This window comes from Jaculus jaculus, chromosome 16, assembly GCF_020740685.1.
Source record: "Jaculus jaculus isolate mJacJac1 chromosome 16, mJacJac1.mat.Y.cur, whole genome shotgun sequence".
In the NCBI taxonomy this organism is placed as follows: Eukaryota; Metazoa; Chordata; class Mammalia; order Rodentia; family Dipodidae; genus Jaculus; species Jaculus jaculus.
Window position 1 is genome coordinate 16,904,981 of NC_059117.1, and position 18,964 is coordinate 16,923,944.

At 42.6% G+C, this 18,964-nt stretch overlaps 1 protein-coding gene across 1 annotated transcript in view; it reads right to left on the reverse strand.

Moving 5' to 3' along the window:
* Positions 1 to 18,964, reverse strand: part of Ccdc146 (coiled-coil domain containing 146) — a 148,363-nt gene that overhangs the window by 3,050 nt on the left and 126,349 nt on the right. Inside the window, exons 10-17 of the mRNA XM_004652892.2 lie at positions 12,493 to 12,588; positions 10,996 to 11,166; positions 6,837 to 6,925; positions 6,580 to 6,744; positions 5,271 to 5,495; positions 3,499 to 3,727; positions 1,220 to 1,348; positions 566 to 703 (exon numbers count right to left, since the gene is read on the reverse strand). Coding sequence (XP_004652949.2) covers positions 566 to 703; positions 1,220 to 1,348; positions 3,499 to 3,727; positions 5,271 to 5,495; positions 6,580 to 6,744; positions 6,837 to 6,925; positions 10,996 to 11,166; positions 12,493 to 12,588 — 1,242 coding nt within the window. The remainder of the gene's footprint in view (positions 1 to 565; positions 704 to 1,219; positions 1,349 to 3,498; positions 3,728 to 5,270; positions 5,496 to 6,579; positions 6,745 to 6,836; positions 6,926 to 10,995; positions 11,167 to 12,492; positions 12,589 to 18,964) is intronic.

Consider the following 18,964-nt stretch of genomic DNA (forward strand, 5'->3'; position numbering starts at 1 on the left):
TAACTTCTGAGATTCCTGAGCTTCAAGGGACCACAGAAGCCATGGGTGTGGACCATCCCCTTGTTGTGCATGGCCTGATCTTATCCCCTCAGAGTCTGGCAGCATAGGAGTCTGCAGCCCCAATGCTATTAGCTTAGAGACCAGGAAGTGGCAGTGGCTCCACCCCATGGTGCCCCCAGGCTGGGAGTTGTGTGATGGCTGTTGTCCTTGGTCCCTTTACAGCTATGGGGTCTGGCTGAGTTTGTATGGGAGTGGCTCCTATTCAGACCCCTGCATGAGGGAGACTTTCTGTTTAAGAGGAACTAGTTTACTCTTCATATTTCATGTACAAACAACAGTTGTCATAGTTGGGTCAGTGCCCTGCTAAATGAAGTGTACAGAGCATCACTGAGTTGCTTAGGTGTTCAGGGAATGAGACTGAGGCCAGCTTTGGGCCATTCTCCGAGAACCAGATTTACATGTTCAGGGTCTTAGTCAGGAAGCACCATCGCGCCAGGGCTTCCCTCTGTAAGTCAAGCAGTCTGAAACCGAAAGGTGACCGAGAGGAGGTGGGGCTCAGGCAGACCTTCTTGGCTAAGAGCAGGGTGTCCTTCTTGCAGGCCTGCGTTTTGCCTTTGAGCTTGTTGGTGAGCTGGGACACCTGTTCAAAGATGAAGTCCTTCTCCAGTAACTTCTCCTCCTTCTTTGCCAGCTCAAACTCTAGCTGTAGATGAGAATTTCAACAAGGGAAAAGTTATGTTAGATGAAATATTTCCACATTAGAGCCCTACCTGGCCCCAACTCCCATTGGGGAAACATTGTGTTCTTAGCTGCTGAAATACGTCTAGAAAGTATTTGGAGCTGGGCTGTGTCAGCATCCCCCTCCCCAAACCTTTCTAGAGAGCTCTGAGTTCTTCCCCCATGGTGGACTAGGGTTCCTCAGCTATCTGGTGTCCACCGTGCATTCTTCTGATGTGTTCCCATCAGTAACACAAATTAATGTACCCATTCAAGAAACTAAAACAGTTTCTTGGTCTGCAAAACAGGACATCTTTAAATCTGGAAAACCACTGGATTGTGCCTTCTTTTAGCAAGTGTCTGAGTCAGAATTTGGGATTAGATTGCAACAACAGGATGGCATTCGTGACTAGAGTAGTGAAGGACAGGTCTGTCAGCGTACCAGGAGATAGGTCTCTGAAACTGGGGCACATAGGTGCAACTTTTAAGCATGAGTGTTTACCATATCTAATTTCTTGATTATTTCTTCTTCAGTGAGATCCTTCCCCGGAATGAGGCGGATTCTGTTCTTACTCTCAGGATTGATAAAATGTTTCTCCAGTTCCTTTATTTTGTCTGTGCACTGGGAAAACTGTTGAACAAGAAAAACATGAGCCTTAAATCTAACTCTCTAGCTCAGTAAATCTATAAGTCGTAACACTGACGTGCTATGAACTACACTAGAGGCGCCTCACTAAATCTAAAAATGGTGTAGACAGGGCAGAAGGAGCTGGAACTTAAAGCAAGCAGTGTTCCACTTCACTTATGGGACTGGAAGGGTGTGTAGATTGGCCTTGCAAGGAAGGCAGTAGCAGTCTCTTGTCAGAGAGCTGAATTCCCAGCAGCTTCCCCACTGCATGGGATGCTGTGTGGTTACAGGGTTCGAATCAGCCTTTGTTCCTTCAGGGACCACGAGAGCACCCGTACTACAAGCTGGACTCCTTGGCTGACCTGCCAAAGAAGGAAGTTCCTTACTGGGCCAACTCAGCCTTTGTATTTTTGTTGTTGTTAAAGTGCCTTTTGAACCAACTATAGTTGTTGAATGAGACTTAGAGATAGATAAAGAAATATGGTTACTGCAAAAAAGATTAAAAATCAATAACTTTTAAAGGGCTAGAGAGATGGCTTAGTGGTTAAGGAGTGTGCCTGCAAAGCCAAAGGACCCAGGTTCAATTCCCAAGACCCACATAAGCCAAATGCCTAAGGTGGCACATGTGTCTGGTGTTTGAAGTCCCTGGTGTGCCCATTATAATAAATATAATAAAATAAAATTAATTTAAAATTTTAAAGAAATATGGTTACTACAAAATAGGAAGCCATCCACACTTAGTTTTATAAGAAGAGGTGAAGAACAAGGTGATACCAGTGTTACTTTTAGCTTCCCTACCACATACTCATGTCACTAGGCAATCATTTGTTTTCTAAATCTTATAGTCTCCTCAAGTTCAAGTGGCAAGATGTGGCTAAGTCTCAAAACAGAAGGAGGACTACTTGGAAAAGGGATGGGGCTCAGTGAAATAGAAATGGTGGGGGAACAAAAGAGCAATAGGAAGAAAATACAATTCTAATAGCTTCATGTGTTCAAATCCTCATGCCTTACTGTAAGTTATGTGACTTGAAAACCTTGGAATCTGCGATCCCCTTTTATCTATCTATAAAATGGAGATAACGTGCAAAGGAATTTATATCTACACATTTTCTATAGGATAGACTCTTATCAAATTGATCCATAGACAGAAGTTTAATTGATGAATTTTTAGTTTGTTTTTGTTTTATGAGGTAGGGTCTCACTCCAGCCCAGGCTGACCTGGAATTTACTATGTAGTCTGAGGGTAGCCTCAAATTCTTGATGATCCTACTTCTGCCCCCCAAGTGCTGGGATTAAAGGCGTGCACCACCACACGCCCGGTTTAGGTGTAACGGTTTATATTGACAGCTTGATAAGAGCTAGAATCACTTATGAGGGATTACATTGACAGGTTAGTTGATGTGGGAAGACCTGCCTTTACTGTGGCTTGCACTATTCTATGGGTTGAGGCCCTGGGCTCATGTATCAAAAGGAGGAAGTTGGGTAAACTTGTTCTCACTGTGGACTGAGAGTGGTGGTTTCAAATTCGCCTTCCCTGCCATGATGGGCTGTAACCTATAACTTTAAGTGGAAATAAACCTTTTTGCCTTAAACTGATTTCTGTCAGGTATTTTGTCTCAACAAGAAGTGTTTCAATGTATCTTCAAACAAGATATGATCTATAGATTTTCCAAATACTAGTTTTATGGCTTGGTTGTATGCAGATTCCAAATAATCTATCATAAAGGGTCCTACAGACATGAACTGACTGATGCATTGGTGATCTCACAAGAGAGGTCATTAACCCTATAATACTGAACACATCAAAACAGAAGGAGGACTACTTGGAAAAGGGATGGGGTTCAGTGAAATAGAAATGGTGGGGGAACAAAAGAACAATAGGAAGAAAATACAATTCTAATAGGTTCATGTGTTCAAATCCTCAATTAAAAAAAATGAGCTAAAATTTGTTTGCCGGAACAGTGTTAGAGCCAACAATGGCTTAGCATCCAGGTGTCATGCTAAAGTTCTCAATGTAATGCTATTCTCCACTAAGCTGGCTGAAGCGCTTTGGTTTCCCTGGGCATAAAGAAAGCTTCTGCTCTGGAGAAGTCATAGTAAAGGGGGAAAAGAGACGCAAACGGCCCACGAGGGTCGCATGACCCCTCACCCACCTGAATCTGGAGCACAGCCAGGTCAGCGTCCAGGGCCCTCTTGACTGGCACTAAATTCCGTGTGACGCAGATCTGTCTCTGCTTCTCGGCAATCTTCAGCTTCAGGAACCGTATCTTTTCTTCCAGGACATGTATTTCAATTTCCCCATTTAGTTTCATCTTCTCTTGGATGTTTATTTTTTCATAAAAAATGCACACTTCTTCCTCCCGCTTGATCAGCTGAACGCCACTGTGGTCATATTCAGAAGAGGTTAAGTTGAGGCCATTGGTTTATTTAGTTACTGTGGTTCCCTCTGGCTTTGGGCCCCAAATACACATCAGCACAGTATAATTCCAGGACACAAGATATTTGCCGATGACTCTGGATTTTTTGGAGGGGGTTGGGGGTTAAGAACTTAGCATCTCAACTCTGAGGCCAACCATGAGGCAGGCTGGCCCCAGTGGCTTGGTAGGTCCCAATTCCCAATACATGAATAAAATGAGTCTGAAAGTCTGATTTTCTACAGACCCTTTCTTGTGCCCTACTTGCCTACAAAGGTCTGAGCAGAGGCACCCTGGCCGGGGCCAGGGAAGGTGCTGCTGGAGTGAGTGTGCTCTATCTAAGTTGTCAGTCCCATTAGTTTCTTAGAAGGTTATCTTGGATGTTAGTTTCCCCATAAGCAGGCAAAAATCTACCCTTTGTAATCATGCTAACCAGTGGGTATCATTGAAAAGAAACTTTTTAGGCTGGAGAGATGGCTTAATGGTTAAGATGCTTGCCTGCAAAGCTTAAGGACCCAGGTTTGATTACTCAGTACCCACGTAGGCAAGATGCAAGTATCTGGAGTTCATTTGTAGTGGCTAGAGGTCCTGGCACGCCCATTCTATTTCTCTCAAATAAATAAATTAAAAAAAAATTTCTAACTCCAAAGGCTTTGGTCTGACCAGGGCTGGAACATACTATTTGCCCCAAAGTTTTGACTTGTGCTAGCCAAATAGGATGCTTTGAAAAATACCTGTCAGCCCTTTGAAAAAGTGCTGCTCTTCTAACGCTGCCTGCCCTGAAGGTCTACCTTTAATTGTTTGTCTCTTCCCCCTAATAATGCAGGTAGTTGTATCTAGTTAACCTTGCTCTTTTGCCTTCGTTCTTTTCTGAGTGGTCTTACTATGAGCTCATGATGACAAAACTGGGAGCAATGGGTTGTCATCGTTCTGTGCCCTCATAGCCCAGCGTGTCAGTGCCTTACATGGAATAGCACACATATTTTGTTAAAAAAACCCAAAAAACCCAAATAGCAGATGCCATTGCTACAGGGCTCTCCAGTCCCACATTCCAACTTCTCAGAGCACGATCAACTAGGTGACTGGCTAAGACAGTAAATGATAGATGACATATTTGCAACCTGGAAGAAATAAGGGCTAGTCCTAAAGGTCTCACTCATGGAGAAAATAAGCTACAGCAATGGGCTGATTAAATATAAGACCAAACTTGCCACCAAAGTGGACATAAGTTCTGGAGACTTACGTCAGCCACCCAGAAAAATAATTGAACTTATAGGGGTGTCTCGAATGGGAGTCTGAAAAAGTACTTTGATCTTCAAACGTCCCTACCCTTCTTTTCCTTCCACAGACAGAAATGCTTAGGTAATGTACACAGCTCCTTTCCAATGTTAAGGAAGCCTGAATGTCACACGTTGCTCACTACCCACAGTCAAGTCTGGGCAGAAAACAGGGGTGACGTATGTCAGTCAGAGCCCTTGGCACTCTGACCTCACCCAGGCCTTGGTCTTTACCTCTCGTTTCGCCGCTGGATGGCTCTCTCATACTTTTTGCGAAGCTGCACCATCTCCTCCTCTATGGAGGTGATCGTGCTGGCCAGTCTGTCCATGCTGGTCAACTGGGCTTCCTTCTTGTCCTTCATTTCTTGAAGTTTCGCCGTGATTTTACACACATCGTTTTGCAAGCTTTCTCGGATGGTCACGTTGTTGGCATGCTTCAGCATGGTATTTTGGAGCTTCCTTTCAAGGACAGTGAACAAGATCATGATTTTCTTTTTAAAAAGACAAACAAGGAAGAAGTCTGAAACACTATGGGTCTTGCTTTTGTGCCCCCTGAAGTAACAGTGGTGCAGCGATGGGCCTCGCTCTGCACTGCTCCTCAGGACTCACACAGTCAGATTGTTCCTCCAATCAGCTCAGAACCCTGCCACTGTGCTTGCCCCCCGGCCACCCCCTTGTCAACACAGGAGACTGTCACCTCCCAAGGGCCGGGGAGCTTCTGCCTGTAAGATCCGTTGGACCTGAGGCAATGTCTGACAGAACGGGGGACATCGTTCAGGCTGGAGCAATGCAGCCCATCAGTGGCCTTTTACTTTCCTACTGAATGAGAATCTGATCAGAGAAGTGCAGTTTTCTTTTCAGTCATACTTTCTGAATGAGATTGCTTGGTAGTATCTTTATTAACGTCAACTGTGCAATAATGGCCACAGAAAAATCCAGGTTGGGTAGTCTCAGATCAGGACTAACATAGGTGAAGGGGTCCAGCAGACCTTAGCACATGGTAAACATACAACCACCATCTTCTGGATGCCCTCTGAGTGTTAATACATAGATCAACTCAATACTAACGCCCTAGAGGAGGAGGACAGTGAGCCCAGCCTGGGATGTGAGCTTGCTCCAGGCCCCACAGCCAGGAAGGATTGTGAGTTGAGCCTAGAAAGCCACTGGTCTTAACCATCGGCTGCACACTGCTTGCTTTAAATCTACGACTGGGGGATGCTGCCCGACTGACAATTTGTTTTATAACTCCAAATAACTGATCAGGGTTGTGCTTTTCCTCCTAGTTGAGCAAATGAAAATCAGCAAGCCATGGTAGGAAATGGTTTTATAGTACAGTTTTCATTCACTTAAAGATTCAAATTTTTTAAAGAGGTGGCTTCTAAACAGAAACATCAGAAAGCATGATGTCATGCCTTTGAATTACCTGTGACAAGGGCCTTTCAAGCTTTCTAGAAGACCATGAGTCCCGTTCAATAGAGCATATCTACAGAGACGGTGAGTCAGAAGTCAGGCTTTGAAAGGACGACGGTGACATAGTTCTTACCTTTCCTGAGTAACTGCACTGCTTCTTAAAATTTCCAATTCATTTAACGACATCTTATACCTTTCTCTTATTTCATTCACTTTCTGGTGAGATTTATGAAGTAGGTTAATAAGCTTGTTTCTTTCATTTCGAATTGTGTCGTACAATTTAGCAAACTCTCTGAGTCTGTGGAAATGCAAAGTGGTCTTTGAAATGCTAAAAATGGAAAAAACCAACTTTCCCCCACTTAAACAGAAATCATCATAGCATGCATGTACCTCCGATGAATTTCACGTTTTCTCTTCTTACATATTCTAATTTCAAGATCCTTTGTTCTGATTTCCTTAGTAATATTGGAATATTTTTGCTGAAATGTAAAAAACAATTATGTGAAATGCACAATGTGAGCATGGTAGCTTACACCTATAATCCTAGCACTTAGGGAGCTGAGGCGGGAAGATCAGCACAAGTTCAAGATCAACCTGGGCTACGAAGAGAAGTTCTACCTTAAAAATCCTAAACTAGGGCTGGGGCAATGGCTCAGTTGGGCAGGTTCTTGCTGGGCAAGCCTGAGGACCTGACTTTGGATTCTCCAAACCCATATAAAAGCCAGGCACAGTGGCATGCTCCCCAGCACTAGGGAGTCAGAAGAGGGTTCCTTGGACTTGCTGACTAGCTAGTAGGTAAGCTTAAGGGTCAGAGTCCATATGTATATATAAAATGGAGGGCAACGGGGGAAGACTCATGGCCCTGAGCTCTGGCCTCCATGTGCGTATGAACACACACGAACACGCACTTGCACACACGCTTGCTCCTATGTGTCTACGAGCATACACACACATACACACAGGCATGCATTTTCTTTTTTTCAAAAACAAACTCCCAGACAAGAATTCTCTCAGTGACATCCCAAACCTTTCCCATTTGTTAATCCTCCTTAACCTGCTGGGCTACACAGACTGGGTAAGAGGAATGGGAAACCAGTTGAGAACTGCAACCAGCTGAAGCGTTTCACACTGGCTAGGACAAAGGGGTACTCAGGGAAGAGGAACTAGGAAAGAGAAAAACAACCTACACAGGATGGGAAAATTGGGGGAATTATCAAAAGAAGAGTGAATGAAGCCTGGCGTGGTGGCGCACGCCTTTAATCCCAGCACTTGGGAGGCAGAGGTAGGAGGATCGCCGTGAGTTGGAGGTCACTCTGAGACTACATAGTGAGTTCCAGGTCAGCCTGGGCTAGAGTAGACCGTACCTTGAAAAAAACAAAAGAGTGAATGATAGCCTGTATGGTTCAGCTGGGTGAACATGGGGTTTATTTAAGATAGATACAGGAAGCAGGTTTATAGGGAGTTTTGATAAATGTGACCTTGAACCCTTTGCAGCATTTTTAAAGTGACTGAGTAATGGCTTTAAAGTACTTTACTGTTATTTTTTTTTTTTAACATAATGGCACAACATGATGCAACCAGCTCTAAGGCTATACAAGAATATTTTAAAAAGAAAGCAGGGACTGGAGAGATGGCCTAGCAGTTAAGGTGCTTGTCTGTGAAGCCTAAGGACTCAGGTTCAATTCCCCAGGACCCACGTAAGCCAGATGCACAAAGTGGCACATGCATCTGGAGTTCCTTTGCAGTGGCTAGAGGCCCTGGTGTGCCCATTCTCTCCCTCTCTCTGCTTGCAAATAAATAATTAGAAAAAAAAATAAAAAGAAAGCATTTAAACCTCCAAAATCCCAAGAAAGATACTAAGTGCTAAACTCATCAAAAGTAGTCTTTAAAGTGAAAAATCATAGGGCCCTTTATGATAAGGAACACATTTAAAGACTGAGTCTGTTACTATGTAGATAGGTGGGTCCTAGGGTGAACGGTTTCGGTGACCCTTCTCTCAAGGAGAGTGAAAGCAAAATTCATTTGGCATGCACACAAGCCAGGGATGAAGCAGACAGTGAGACTGGATGCCTTCTTATGGTGACTACAGCTACCCACAACTAACGTCCAACAGAGGATTTCCAGAGCTAGGAATACTCAAGGAACCAACAATATTTTTCCTGTCCAGATGCCCATACCTCAAAATGTAGAACTGTTCTATGCTTTACTATGAATTTATTTAGCAATGGAATTTAGCTTATATAGATTAGTCACACAGAGATAACATGTACATGTTTTGGATATTAATTGGAATTTGTCTAATTTGTAAAATAGACCAGCTTTTTTTTTTTTTTAAAAAATTTGGTAGTAAGGTATACCTCTAATGTTTCTAAAGGGAAAAGGAAGTCTTCTAACACATGAGTTGGACACAGCTTTCCAGATGACAAACAGCCAATGGTTTGGAAAACATTCTAGACCAGTCCCATCCTGGACACTGACCTTGATGAAGATGACCTTCTCTCATCCCTGCTCCTCCTCCCCTCCTCTACCCCCTTTGCTTCGGCTGCTTTCTGTATTTCCTTTTGTCCCCCCACTCCGGTAACCCAATCCCAAGGGCTCCATTGGGCTTTCACAGTGGAATTCCAGCTATTTAACGTGGGCTGAGTGACTCTCACTCTGGCCTCTCCTGTTCTCTGCTTCTCCATTTGACATCCCTTCTCTTCTCCCTGTGCTGAGCATGGGAAACAATGTCTAGTTGCTTAGATGTTAAGGTGAGCTGCTAAACAGGCATTTGGGGCTGGAGAGATGGCTTAGTGGTTAAGGCATTTGCTTTCAAAGCTGAAGGACCCAGGGTCAGTTCCCAGAACCCCACATAAGACAGATGCAGAAGGTGGCTCATGTGGTCCCAGAGTTGGTTTGCAGTGGCTGGAGGCCCTGGTGTACCCATGTTCTCTCTCTGTGCCTCTTTTAAATAAATGAATAAAAATAAACAGGCATCTGAAGAGTCTGCTTTTTGCTGTGGTTGTTAGAGCTTTCTCCTACAGTATTCCCTTCAAAATCTGTTTGAACTCAGTGCTTACCAGCGCACCTCCATGTGAACACCTAGAGCGAGAGTCAAGGTTACACTTAGACACAGCCATGTCTGCATCATATGATAAATTTAAGAATTCTGTTTTAGTAATGGGTTTTGTTTATTTTTTGAGACAGGAACTTACTATACAGCTCTGGCTGGCTTTGAGCTTGCAGTCTCCCTCTGTCTACCTCTTGAATGCTGGGACACACACACATATATACATACATGTTTTTTATGTATAATATCCATCTTTATACACATATTCATGCACATATGAATATATGTAAATATTCACACATGCATACTTTTGTCTGTTTGGCAAGGGATCAAACCCAGGGATTTGCATGCTGGGCAACACTAGTACTGAGAATAATCTTTTTAAAAAATATTTTATTATTTTTACTTATTTATTTTAGAAAAATAGGCAGATAGAATGGGCACACCAGGGTTTCCAGCCACTGCAAATGAACTCCAGACGCATGCACCAACTTGTGCATCTGGCTTACGTGGTCCTGGGGAAATGAATCTCGAACCAGGGTCCTTAGGCTTTGCAGACAAGCACGTAACTGCTAAGCCATCTCTCCAGTTCACTGAACATAATCTTGATACAATCGTTTTTGTGGAATAACAAATACTAATATTAAAATTTTAGCTACTATTGTAAGAGGAGTTTTAGTTTATGATGTTGCAGGCAGCACTTTGTAGGAGCCTGAGGCAGCAGCTTAGGGTCCCTGTGTGGCTTTGAAAGATGCTCACTTGAGGAACTTACTGAATGCTTCTGTTTTCAGTCATTACAAGGCAAATCTGACCTGTGAATCACGATTCCATCTGTGGCCCTGAGCACTAGGGATGCCTGTGTAATTCTACTGGAGCCATCGGTCCAAATCCTCTGCTCATCACGACTGACATTTCATTTTTACATTTAGACTGTGGACCACTGTAACTTAAATCCTGGGATTTTTTTTATTCAATGTATTTTTTTTTTTTGAGGTAAGACTGATGTGGAATTCACAATGTAGTCTGTGAGTCTTCAACTCACAGTGATCCTCCTCCACTTATCTCACATCCTTAGTGATGGGATTAAAGATGTATGCCACCATGCCTGGTTTATGATCGAGTTTTGTTCAGGGAAAATTTACAGTCACTGCTTTCTACTTAACGTTCATTAAAATAAGGGTCCCCTGAACTCTGACAGTCATTTAGTGAGTGGTTATAAAGATGTACTTATGGGACTGGAGGGATGCCTTAGCAGTTAAGGTGCTGGCCTATGAAGCCTAAGGACCTGGGTTCAATTCCCTAGTACCCATATAAACCAGATGCACAAGTTGGTGCATGTGTCTGGAGTTCATTTGCAGTGGCTGGAGCCCTTGGCATGCCCATTTTCTCTTTCTTATCTACCTACCTGTCTGCCTTCTTTCTCTCTCATAAATAAATAAATATTTTTGAAAAGGAGGATTTTAAGATTCTACCATATATATATATATTTAATGTAGTTACCTGGGCTTTCAGCAAATCCTTGGACTTCTGTTCTCTTTCCTCAATTTTGAGTTGAGTCATACGGACAAGGTTGAAGACCAGGCCTCGCATACTTTCTTGTTCCTTTATAAGTCTGTTTTCTTCTGCAAGTTGCTGTTCTAGCAACTTTGACTCAGTTTCTGAAAAAATTTTCTTAAAAAATATACCACAATTAACTCCATTTCCCCCATTATTTTACAAAAGATGCAAACTATTGGGTTGATGTAATGGAAATGATTCTTGGTATATTTTCAAGTGACAACAAGAAGAGCTATAAAAGTATATTTAAAAATACTTTGATAGTAGCTTTACTAAATAAAAGTTTGAAATTGGAAAGTGGACATTGACAAATAAAAGTATTGTTGAATTTAAATGTAATTGATAACCATTTTTTATTTGTATTTTTAAAAGTTTTTATTTTATTTGAGAGAGAGAGAGATATGGAGGGAGAAAATGAGTACACCAGAGCCTTCAGCCACTGTAAATCAACTCCAGACACATGTGCCACCTTGTGCATCTGGTTTATGTGGGTCCTGGGAAATTGAGCCTTGGTCCTTTGACTTTGTGCAGGCAAATGCCTTAATCGCTAAGCCATCTCTCCAGTCCTGATGACCACTTTTAAATCTTATTAGTCTGTATAACTTTTGTTATTTCTAACTCCTTTTTGTTGTCTTCAAAAAAATGGATTTAGGGCTGGAGAGGTGGCTTAGCGGTTAAGCGCTTGCCTGTGAAGCCTAAGGACCCCGGTTTGAGGCTCGGTTCCCCAGGTCCCACGTTAGCCAGATGCACAAGGGGGCGCACGCGTCTGGAGTTCGTTTGCAGAGGCTGGAAGCCCTGGTGCGCCCATTCTCTCTCTCTCTCTCCCCCTCCATCTGTCTTTCTCTCTGTGTCTGTCGCTCTCAAATAAAAAAAAAAAATGGATTGAGCTTTAGGATGGAAATGCATCTTAGTGGAGAACACTTGTGAGCATGCTTGAGGCAGCAGTATGGAGTCCTTCACAACACATACACACACACAAACAGGTTCACATTAAGCAGGGCAATCTCTCATTAATGACACTGGTTTTACTTTTAAAAAGTAATGCAGGGCTGGAGAGATGGCTTAGCAGTTAAGGCACTTGCCTGCAAAGCCAAAGGACCCAGGTTTGATTCCCCAGGACCCATGTAAGCCAGATGTACCAGGTGGTGCATGTGTCTGGAGTTTGCAGTGGCTGGAAACATGCCTGTTCACTCTCTCTCTCTCAAATAAATAAATTTTTTAAAGTTATGTGTATTAATGTTTTATATATATGGATGGGTTTCACTGTGACATTTCCACACATACCTATATTGTAGCGTCACAGTATCTACCTTACCAGCTACTCTCCACTATCATTTCCTAGAAGGATGGCTCCCTTACTGGTGATGTCCTGGGAAGTATGTTAGAACCTCAACAATTTTCACCATCTTGAGAGAGAAGCTTAAATGAGAGTTGATTAACCTGTTGGGCCAAATTTCTCTTAGATATTTCAACTTCCTTTTGCAGCTCTTTCCTTCTCTCCATTAGTGCAATGTCATCTTCAGGGATAGCTTCCATCTAGAAATCAAAATTTAAAACAGGTGCTTAGGTAATGAGGCAATGTCCAATGTCATGTAGTGAGTCCCATCACAAACTTTTCAAACATAGTAAGCAAACCGTGATTCTCAAAATCTTACAGGAACTTCCTATCATGTGATTCTTCTTTATAAAATCACGGCAAACTAAAATGTCATGCTTTCTGCCAAAAGTACAGTTTGTTACTATGAATATTTTATCATTTAGAAACAAATCTTAGTAGCTAGCATTCTTTTTAAAACATCTTTTATTATTTATTATTAACAACATATTTCGTCTGGATGTATCATGGGTTGGTTCCCTCTTATCTCTTGTCCCTGCCTCCATTCCATTGCGGACCCTCCTTGGTAGGGTTGCAGGTGTTCCCTATGGAGTCGTTAGCATTGCTTGTGCATTGACTTGAGTGTGCGGCAAGGTGCAAGAGTGATCTTACTTTTTCCTCACCTATGCCGCAAGGTAACACTGTTATGTCCAGTTGTTCAGATGAGGAGACTGAGACATTTCAATGAATCTCAGAGCCCTTGATCTTATCACATCATACTGCCTCTTTAATTCACGAGTGAGAACCTTGGGATCCTGCATATGCTACGACTATGCAAGTGATAGTTATTTTATTAGAAGATCTCAGCTCACTTAGGAATTATGAAAAATAGACTCCATTTAGTAGTTATTAGTGGGAATAGTTGGTTACGTGTGGTACTTTGATGAGGAGTTGGGTATTTCTTACTCAAAAGAAAGCCTGTTACCTATTGTGTTGATACCTACCTTGTCACTGTTATATTTCTGTCGTACTGGCCACTTTTGTCCTGTGTTAAAGAGAGGTTGAGAGGGAGAGAGAGAGGGAAAGAATAGGTATGCCAGGGCCTCCAGCCACTGCAGATGAACTCCAGACGCATATGCCAGCTTGTGCATCTGGCTTATGTGGGTCCTGGGGAGTCAACTGAGGTCCTTTGGCTTTGCAGGCAAAGCCATTATTTATCCGTTAAGCCATTTCTCCAGCCCCCATGTCTGTCTATTTTTTAACATGTATGTGTGGAGGCTATAGTTTGATGTTATGTTATGGTGGTTTGAATAAAATTCCCCCCTAATAGGCTTATGTATTTGAATACATAAACCCAGCTGATGCTGCTGTTCTAGAAGGCTGTGGAACTTTTGAGAGGTGCAGCCTTGCTGGAGGAAATGTGTCACTGGGGAGTGGACCTTGAGGTGTTCTCGTCTGCTCATATCCTGGGCTCTTTCTGTCTATCTACCAGTCTCATGGTGTCGTTGGCTTCCTGCTCAGGCATGCCATGCCTTCTCCAGCACGGTGAATTTGATGCTCTGGAACCCTAAGCCAAATTAAACCCTTTTCCTTCCATAAGTGACCTCTGGTTTGCTATCTTGTTCCAGCAAGGACAAAGTAATGATAAGGTGCCTTCCTCCGTTCTTCTTTATTTGACCCAAGCAGGGCCTCTCGGTCCTAGAGAGCTCATTCATTTAGCTAATCTAGTTAGGCAGCCTCCCAGGGAATTTCTGGGGACTCCTGCCTCTGCCTTTTGTGGGGAGAGGGGTGCTGGAGTTATAGCCTGGCTGCTATTCCCACCCATCATCTACATGAGTGCTGACGGTCTGACGTCTGGACACCGTGTTTAATCAGCACTTTATCCATTAATAAAGCCCTGTCTGACCTTTTTATTATATGAATAAGACATTCTTCTGTTTAGTAAAGCTACAGTCATTTTCTGACACTTGTCAAAGCCAAATCACAAACCTAACTGATGTATCTTTTGAAAAGAATTCTTCCTAAAGCAATCTGGAAAACAGGTTGACTGATACAGCAGAAAAACAGTCAAGTATCAAAGCTCTAATGATGTGACTGAAGGTGGCCTGAGATATTTGTGACCGATTTTGAGCTCCAGATTATATGTGTTGGCAGGTTTGGAAGGATTATGCATTTTAGTTCTAGATTTGGTGTTGATAGCACAGCATTTTGTGCTTTAAAATGTATTTATGCCAGGCGTGGTGGTGCATGCCCTTAATCCCAGCACTTGGGAGGCAGAGATAGGAGGATCGCCATGAGTTCGAGGCCACCCTGAGACTACATAGTAAATTCTAGGTCAGCCTGAGCTAGCGTGAGACCCTACCTTGAAAAACCAAAAAAAAAAAAAAAAAAAAAAAGTATTTATTACAAGCAAACAATAGAAATGTGTAAACAAGTCATCATTCCCTTCTCCATCAGTTGTCACTGCTACACCCCAGGAGTTTCTGCTAATGGATTTTGTAGCTGGTCTTCCAAACATTTTTCAGTACATAAAAAAAAATCACCCATAACTTTCATAAAAGTTAAAAAAAATTGACATTATTCTTTTACTATAAATATCTTAGTTGATATCAGCCAACCTCAGTGTCAAGGGTAATTAACTCTGATATTTTTCTAGACTCTTCCAAACATCTCCGTTTTGGGTGGGTCTCTCCACACAGTCAAATGCCAAAAGACAATCAACAAACTGTCTCCGGGGAAAATAAGTTTTAAGGACTAGCCAGAGCCTGCGTGCTCACCTTTCCTCTCTCTTCCTTCTGGACTGCACGCAAGTATGAGATGTCCTGTGGGAGTGAGTGGCCTGACCATCCCTATTTTCAAGTCTTGCCAGCTGTGAGCGGTGGCCAGGGTAGTAACTCGTAAGGTCAAAGAGAAATAGTGGGGCACCAACATAGATTTTTTTTTTTCTTGGAACAATGAAGGAAGAGATTTTGGTGCATTTATAGCCTTTTATTTCTATATACTATGGGAACTATTTTGCGACCTTAGTAGCCAGTACTGTCATCATATAAATAACTAATATGTAAAATTTGAACAACTTGAACATCCAGTGTAGACTCCTTTTAGTCGAGGCCACTCCTTGCATATTTTGGCTCTAGTGACAAGCCTCGCCACTGCTCCCAGTTAGCTTGGTAGTGCCCCATGCTGGGATAGAAGCTGAGAGCCAAGATTGTATATTAGAGGCAGTTTTCTAATGAAAATAAGACAAACACAAACAGCAAACCCAGGAAAAAGTCATTTGAAGGGAGTAAAGCTTACTCAGGAAGAAGAAACTGTCACTGCTATCTTTGGTGACGTAAGAGCAGAGAGAAAATGAAAACGATAAGACTGCTAAGAAAGAGCCAGAGCCCGGATTGGTGGCTCGGGCCTGAAACCCAAGCACTTGGGAGGTTGAGACTGGAAGATCCCTATTGGAGACCAGGCTAGGATTCATTGTGAGTGAATTCAATGCCAGCTTAGACTTACTAGTGAAACTCCATCTCAACATACTACTGTAAAAACGGAAACTGAGGGCTGGAGAGATGGCTTAGCAGTTAAGGGGAAACCTAAGGACCCATGTTGGATGCTCCAGGTCCCACATCAGGCAGATGCACAGTGACCCAAACACAATGTAGCACTTGTGCCACAAGGGGGCGCACGCGTCTGGAGTTCGTTGGCGGTGGCTGAGAGCCCTGGCGCGCCCATTCTCTCTCTCAATAAATAAAAGAAAGAAAACTGAGCTTAGCAGTAGAGTGTTTGCCTAGCATGTGAGAGGCCCTTGCCTGGAATAACAGGGCGTGGGGGTGGCGAAGAGATTGGTTCTGAGAACCAAAAAGTCCCAGAAATACTAATGACAACACGAGATAAAAGAACAAAAGAGTCTGCGGTGGTTTGAATTAGATGTCCCCTGAATACTTGGTTCCCAGCTGGCGGCAGTTTGGGAGGTGGAGCCTTGCTGGAGGAGGTGTATTATCGACAGCCAGGTTAGGGGTGTTATGACCAGCTCTCCTTTGCTGGAGTTTGGCTCCTTCTCGTGCTGCTGTTGTAGGCCTGATGTAGCAGAGGGGATCCCCAGCCTCTGCACATGCCGCCCTTTCCCCTGCCATCGTGGAGCTTCCCTTCCAGACTGTAAGCCAAAAATGAATCACTTCCAGCAATGAGAAGGAAACTTTGCCAGAGTTGGAAAGAAAAACTGAATTGAAGCAATCTCCCTTGTAGCAAGTCAAAAAGACAAAAACAAAGAAAAATGGAAAGAGGGGGAGAAAAATATGTACAAGGGAATTAGAAGACACTTTTGAAAACTCCACCAACTGCATGAAAGGACTCTAAGAATTAGAGAACAGAAAATAGAGTAGACAAAAATCAAAGAAAACGAGTTCAATATAAAGTCTCAGAACGGAATGACATGTTCTATATAAAGAACCTACTGAGTGCCCAGCATCATGAGTAACAATAGAGGAGTCACTGTGAGACATCACTGTGAAAATTTAAAATTCTGGAGGCAGAGAAAAGATCCTACCAGCTTCCAGCATGGAAAAGAAAACATTTTATTTATTAGTTTATTTTTTCAGACAGGGTTTCACATAGTCCAGGTAAACCTTAAACTCATTATGTAGCTGAGGCTGGCCTTGAACTCTTGATCCTCCTGTCTGCACTTCCCAAGTACTGTGATTACAAACTGAACTAACACACCTGGTCAAGGAAAAGTTTTAAATAAATGATCAAGAATTCAAATAATTTTCTTTTTTTTTATTTTTCATTTTATTTTATTTATTTATTTATTTCTTTATTTGAGAGTGACAGACACAGAGAGAAAGACAGATAGAAGAAGTGAGAGAGAATGGGCGTGCCAGGGCTTCCAGCCTCTGCAAACGAACTCCAGACGCGTGCGCCCCCTTGTGCATCTGGCTAACGTGGGACCTGGGGAACCGAGCCTCAAACCGGGGTCCTTAGGCTTCACAGGCAAGCGCTTAACCGCTAAGCCATCTCTCCAGCCCTCAAATAATTTTCTTAATAGTGACTCTAGAAGCTACACAACAATTTACCAATGCCTTTAGTCAGCAGGAATTATTTCTGAGCTAAAATTTAAGATCCAGTTAAATATTAGTCATCTATGCTGTTAGTATGAGGGAAGAATATTTTCTATATGCATGTTCTGACACACATGTCTAAAAAGTTATTTTCCATTTGCATTTTCTCAGGAAGTTACCAAGGGGCATGCTTTCTCCAGTAAATGGGAGAGGACCAAGAGAAAAAAAGAAGCAATGCGTGGGACAAGGAATCCAACCAAGAAGAGAGGTGAAGCATGTGGAGAAAGGAGACTGGTTCTGACGGGCCAGAAACTGAGAAACACAACCTCTGTATCTTGAGTTGGCCTGGCACTCACAGATAGACTTTGGGGTTCTGCTCAACATAAGCAACTTCACATAACATCAACTTCAAACAAAGCCATTCAGTGATAATCATGGAGCAAGACTGCCTCATAACTGTGTTTGAGTACAGACAGAAGCATGAATATTGCCACAACCACAAAATGCCCTACATTCCCCACTTATGGCCTTTACCAATCACAGCTTTCCTCCATCTCATCTGTTCTCTTTCTAAGATTTATTAACGTCCTCATCAGAATTACTCTAATTTCCTGACAGCATTAAAATGCATAACAAAGTCTCATTTCCTTAAACCATCTTTGGCTACAGGTCACTGACTATGCTCAAAAAACATTTCCTTAATAACATTAAATAAATAGATCATCAAGTGTGTTATAGTACATTAAGGAAATTTATGCAGTTAGGGAAGAGTCTAGGGTTGGACTAATAAGTACTCAGAAAAATATGCCAATGAAAAATCAGGATATTTATAAATATCTAGGAATGTAAAATTCTGTAAGAAATTATAAAAGTCTGGTGTGTCTAAACACAACATGTTCATAACAGTGTAAGCACCAAGCAAAATTACATGAGAATACTTAGTGCATGGAGGGACAAGAAATATGGAGCTGGAGAGATGGCTTAGCACTTAAGGAGCTTGCCTGTGAAGCCTAAGGACCCACGTTCAACTCTCCAGATCTCACATAAGCCAGATGCACAAAGGTGAGGCAAGCACAAGGTTGCACATGCCCACTAGGTGGCGCAAGCATCTGGCAGTCATTTGCAGTGGCTGAGGCCCTGGCCTGCCAATTCTCTGTCTCTAAGAAAAGGAGTATGTGTGATGAACAGAGAGCAACGTCTTCATCTTTTATAAAGCTGAATGAATGATTCAAAGTGATGGTCACCACATAGTCAACTGAGGCCCATCTTACACTGCTGATGCCTAGACCTGCCAAATGGACCTGAGGGGGAAAAGGCCACCTGTCTATGCTCACAAGGAAGTGACTTTACCTGAATGGCATTTGCTTCCCAAAACTTTCATTGGTTTTTAAAGATAAAGATATGGATTTAATTTAATTTTGTTACTTTCCTGGTTGTTATGGCTGAAGCTGTGGTCCATCACATTTATTATTTAAACTACCAGCAGGACAAGCAGAATTGCTCTATATTACATGTCTCTTCTGTGATAATTAAGCCATCAGAAGCATAC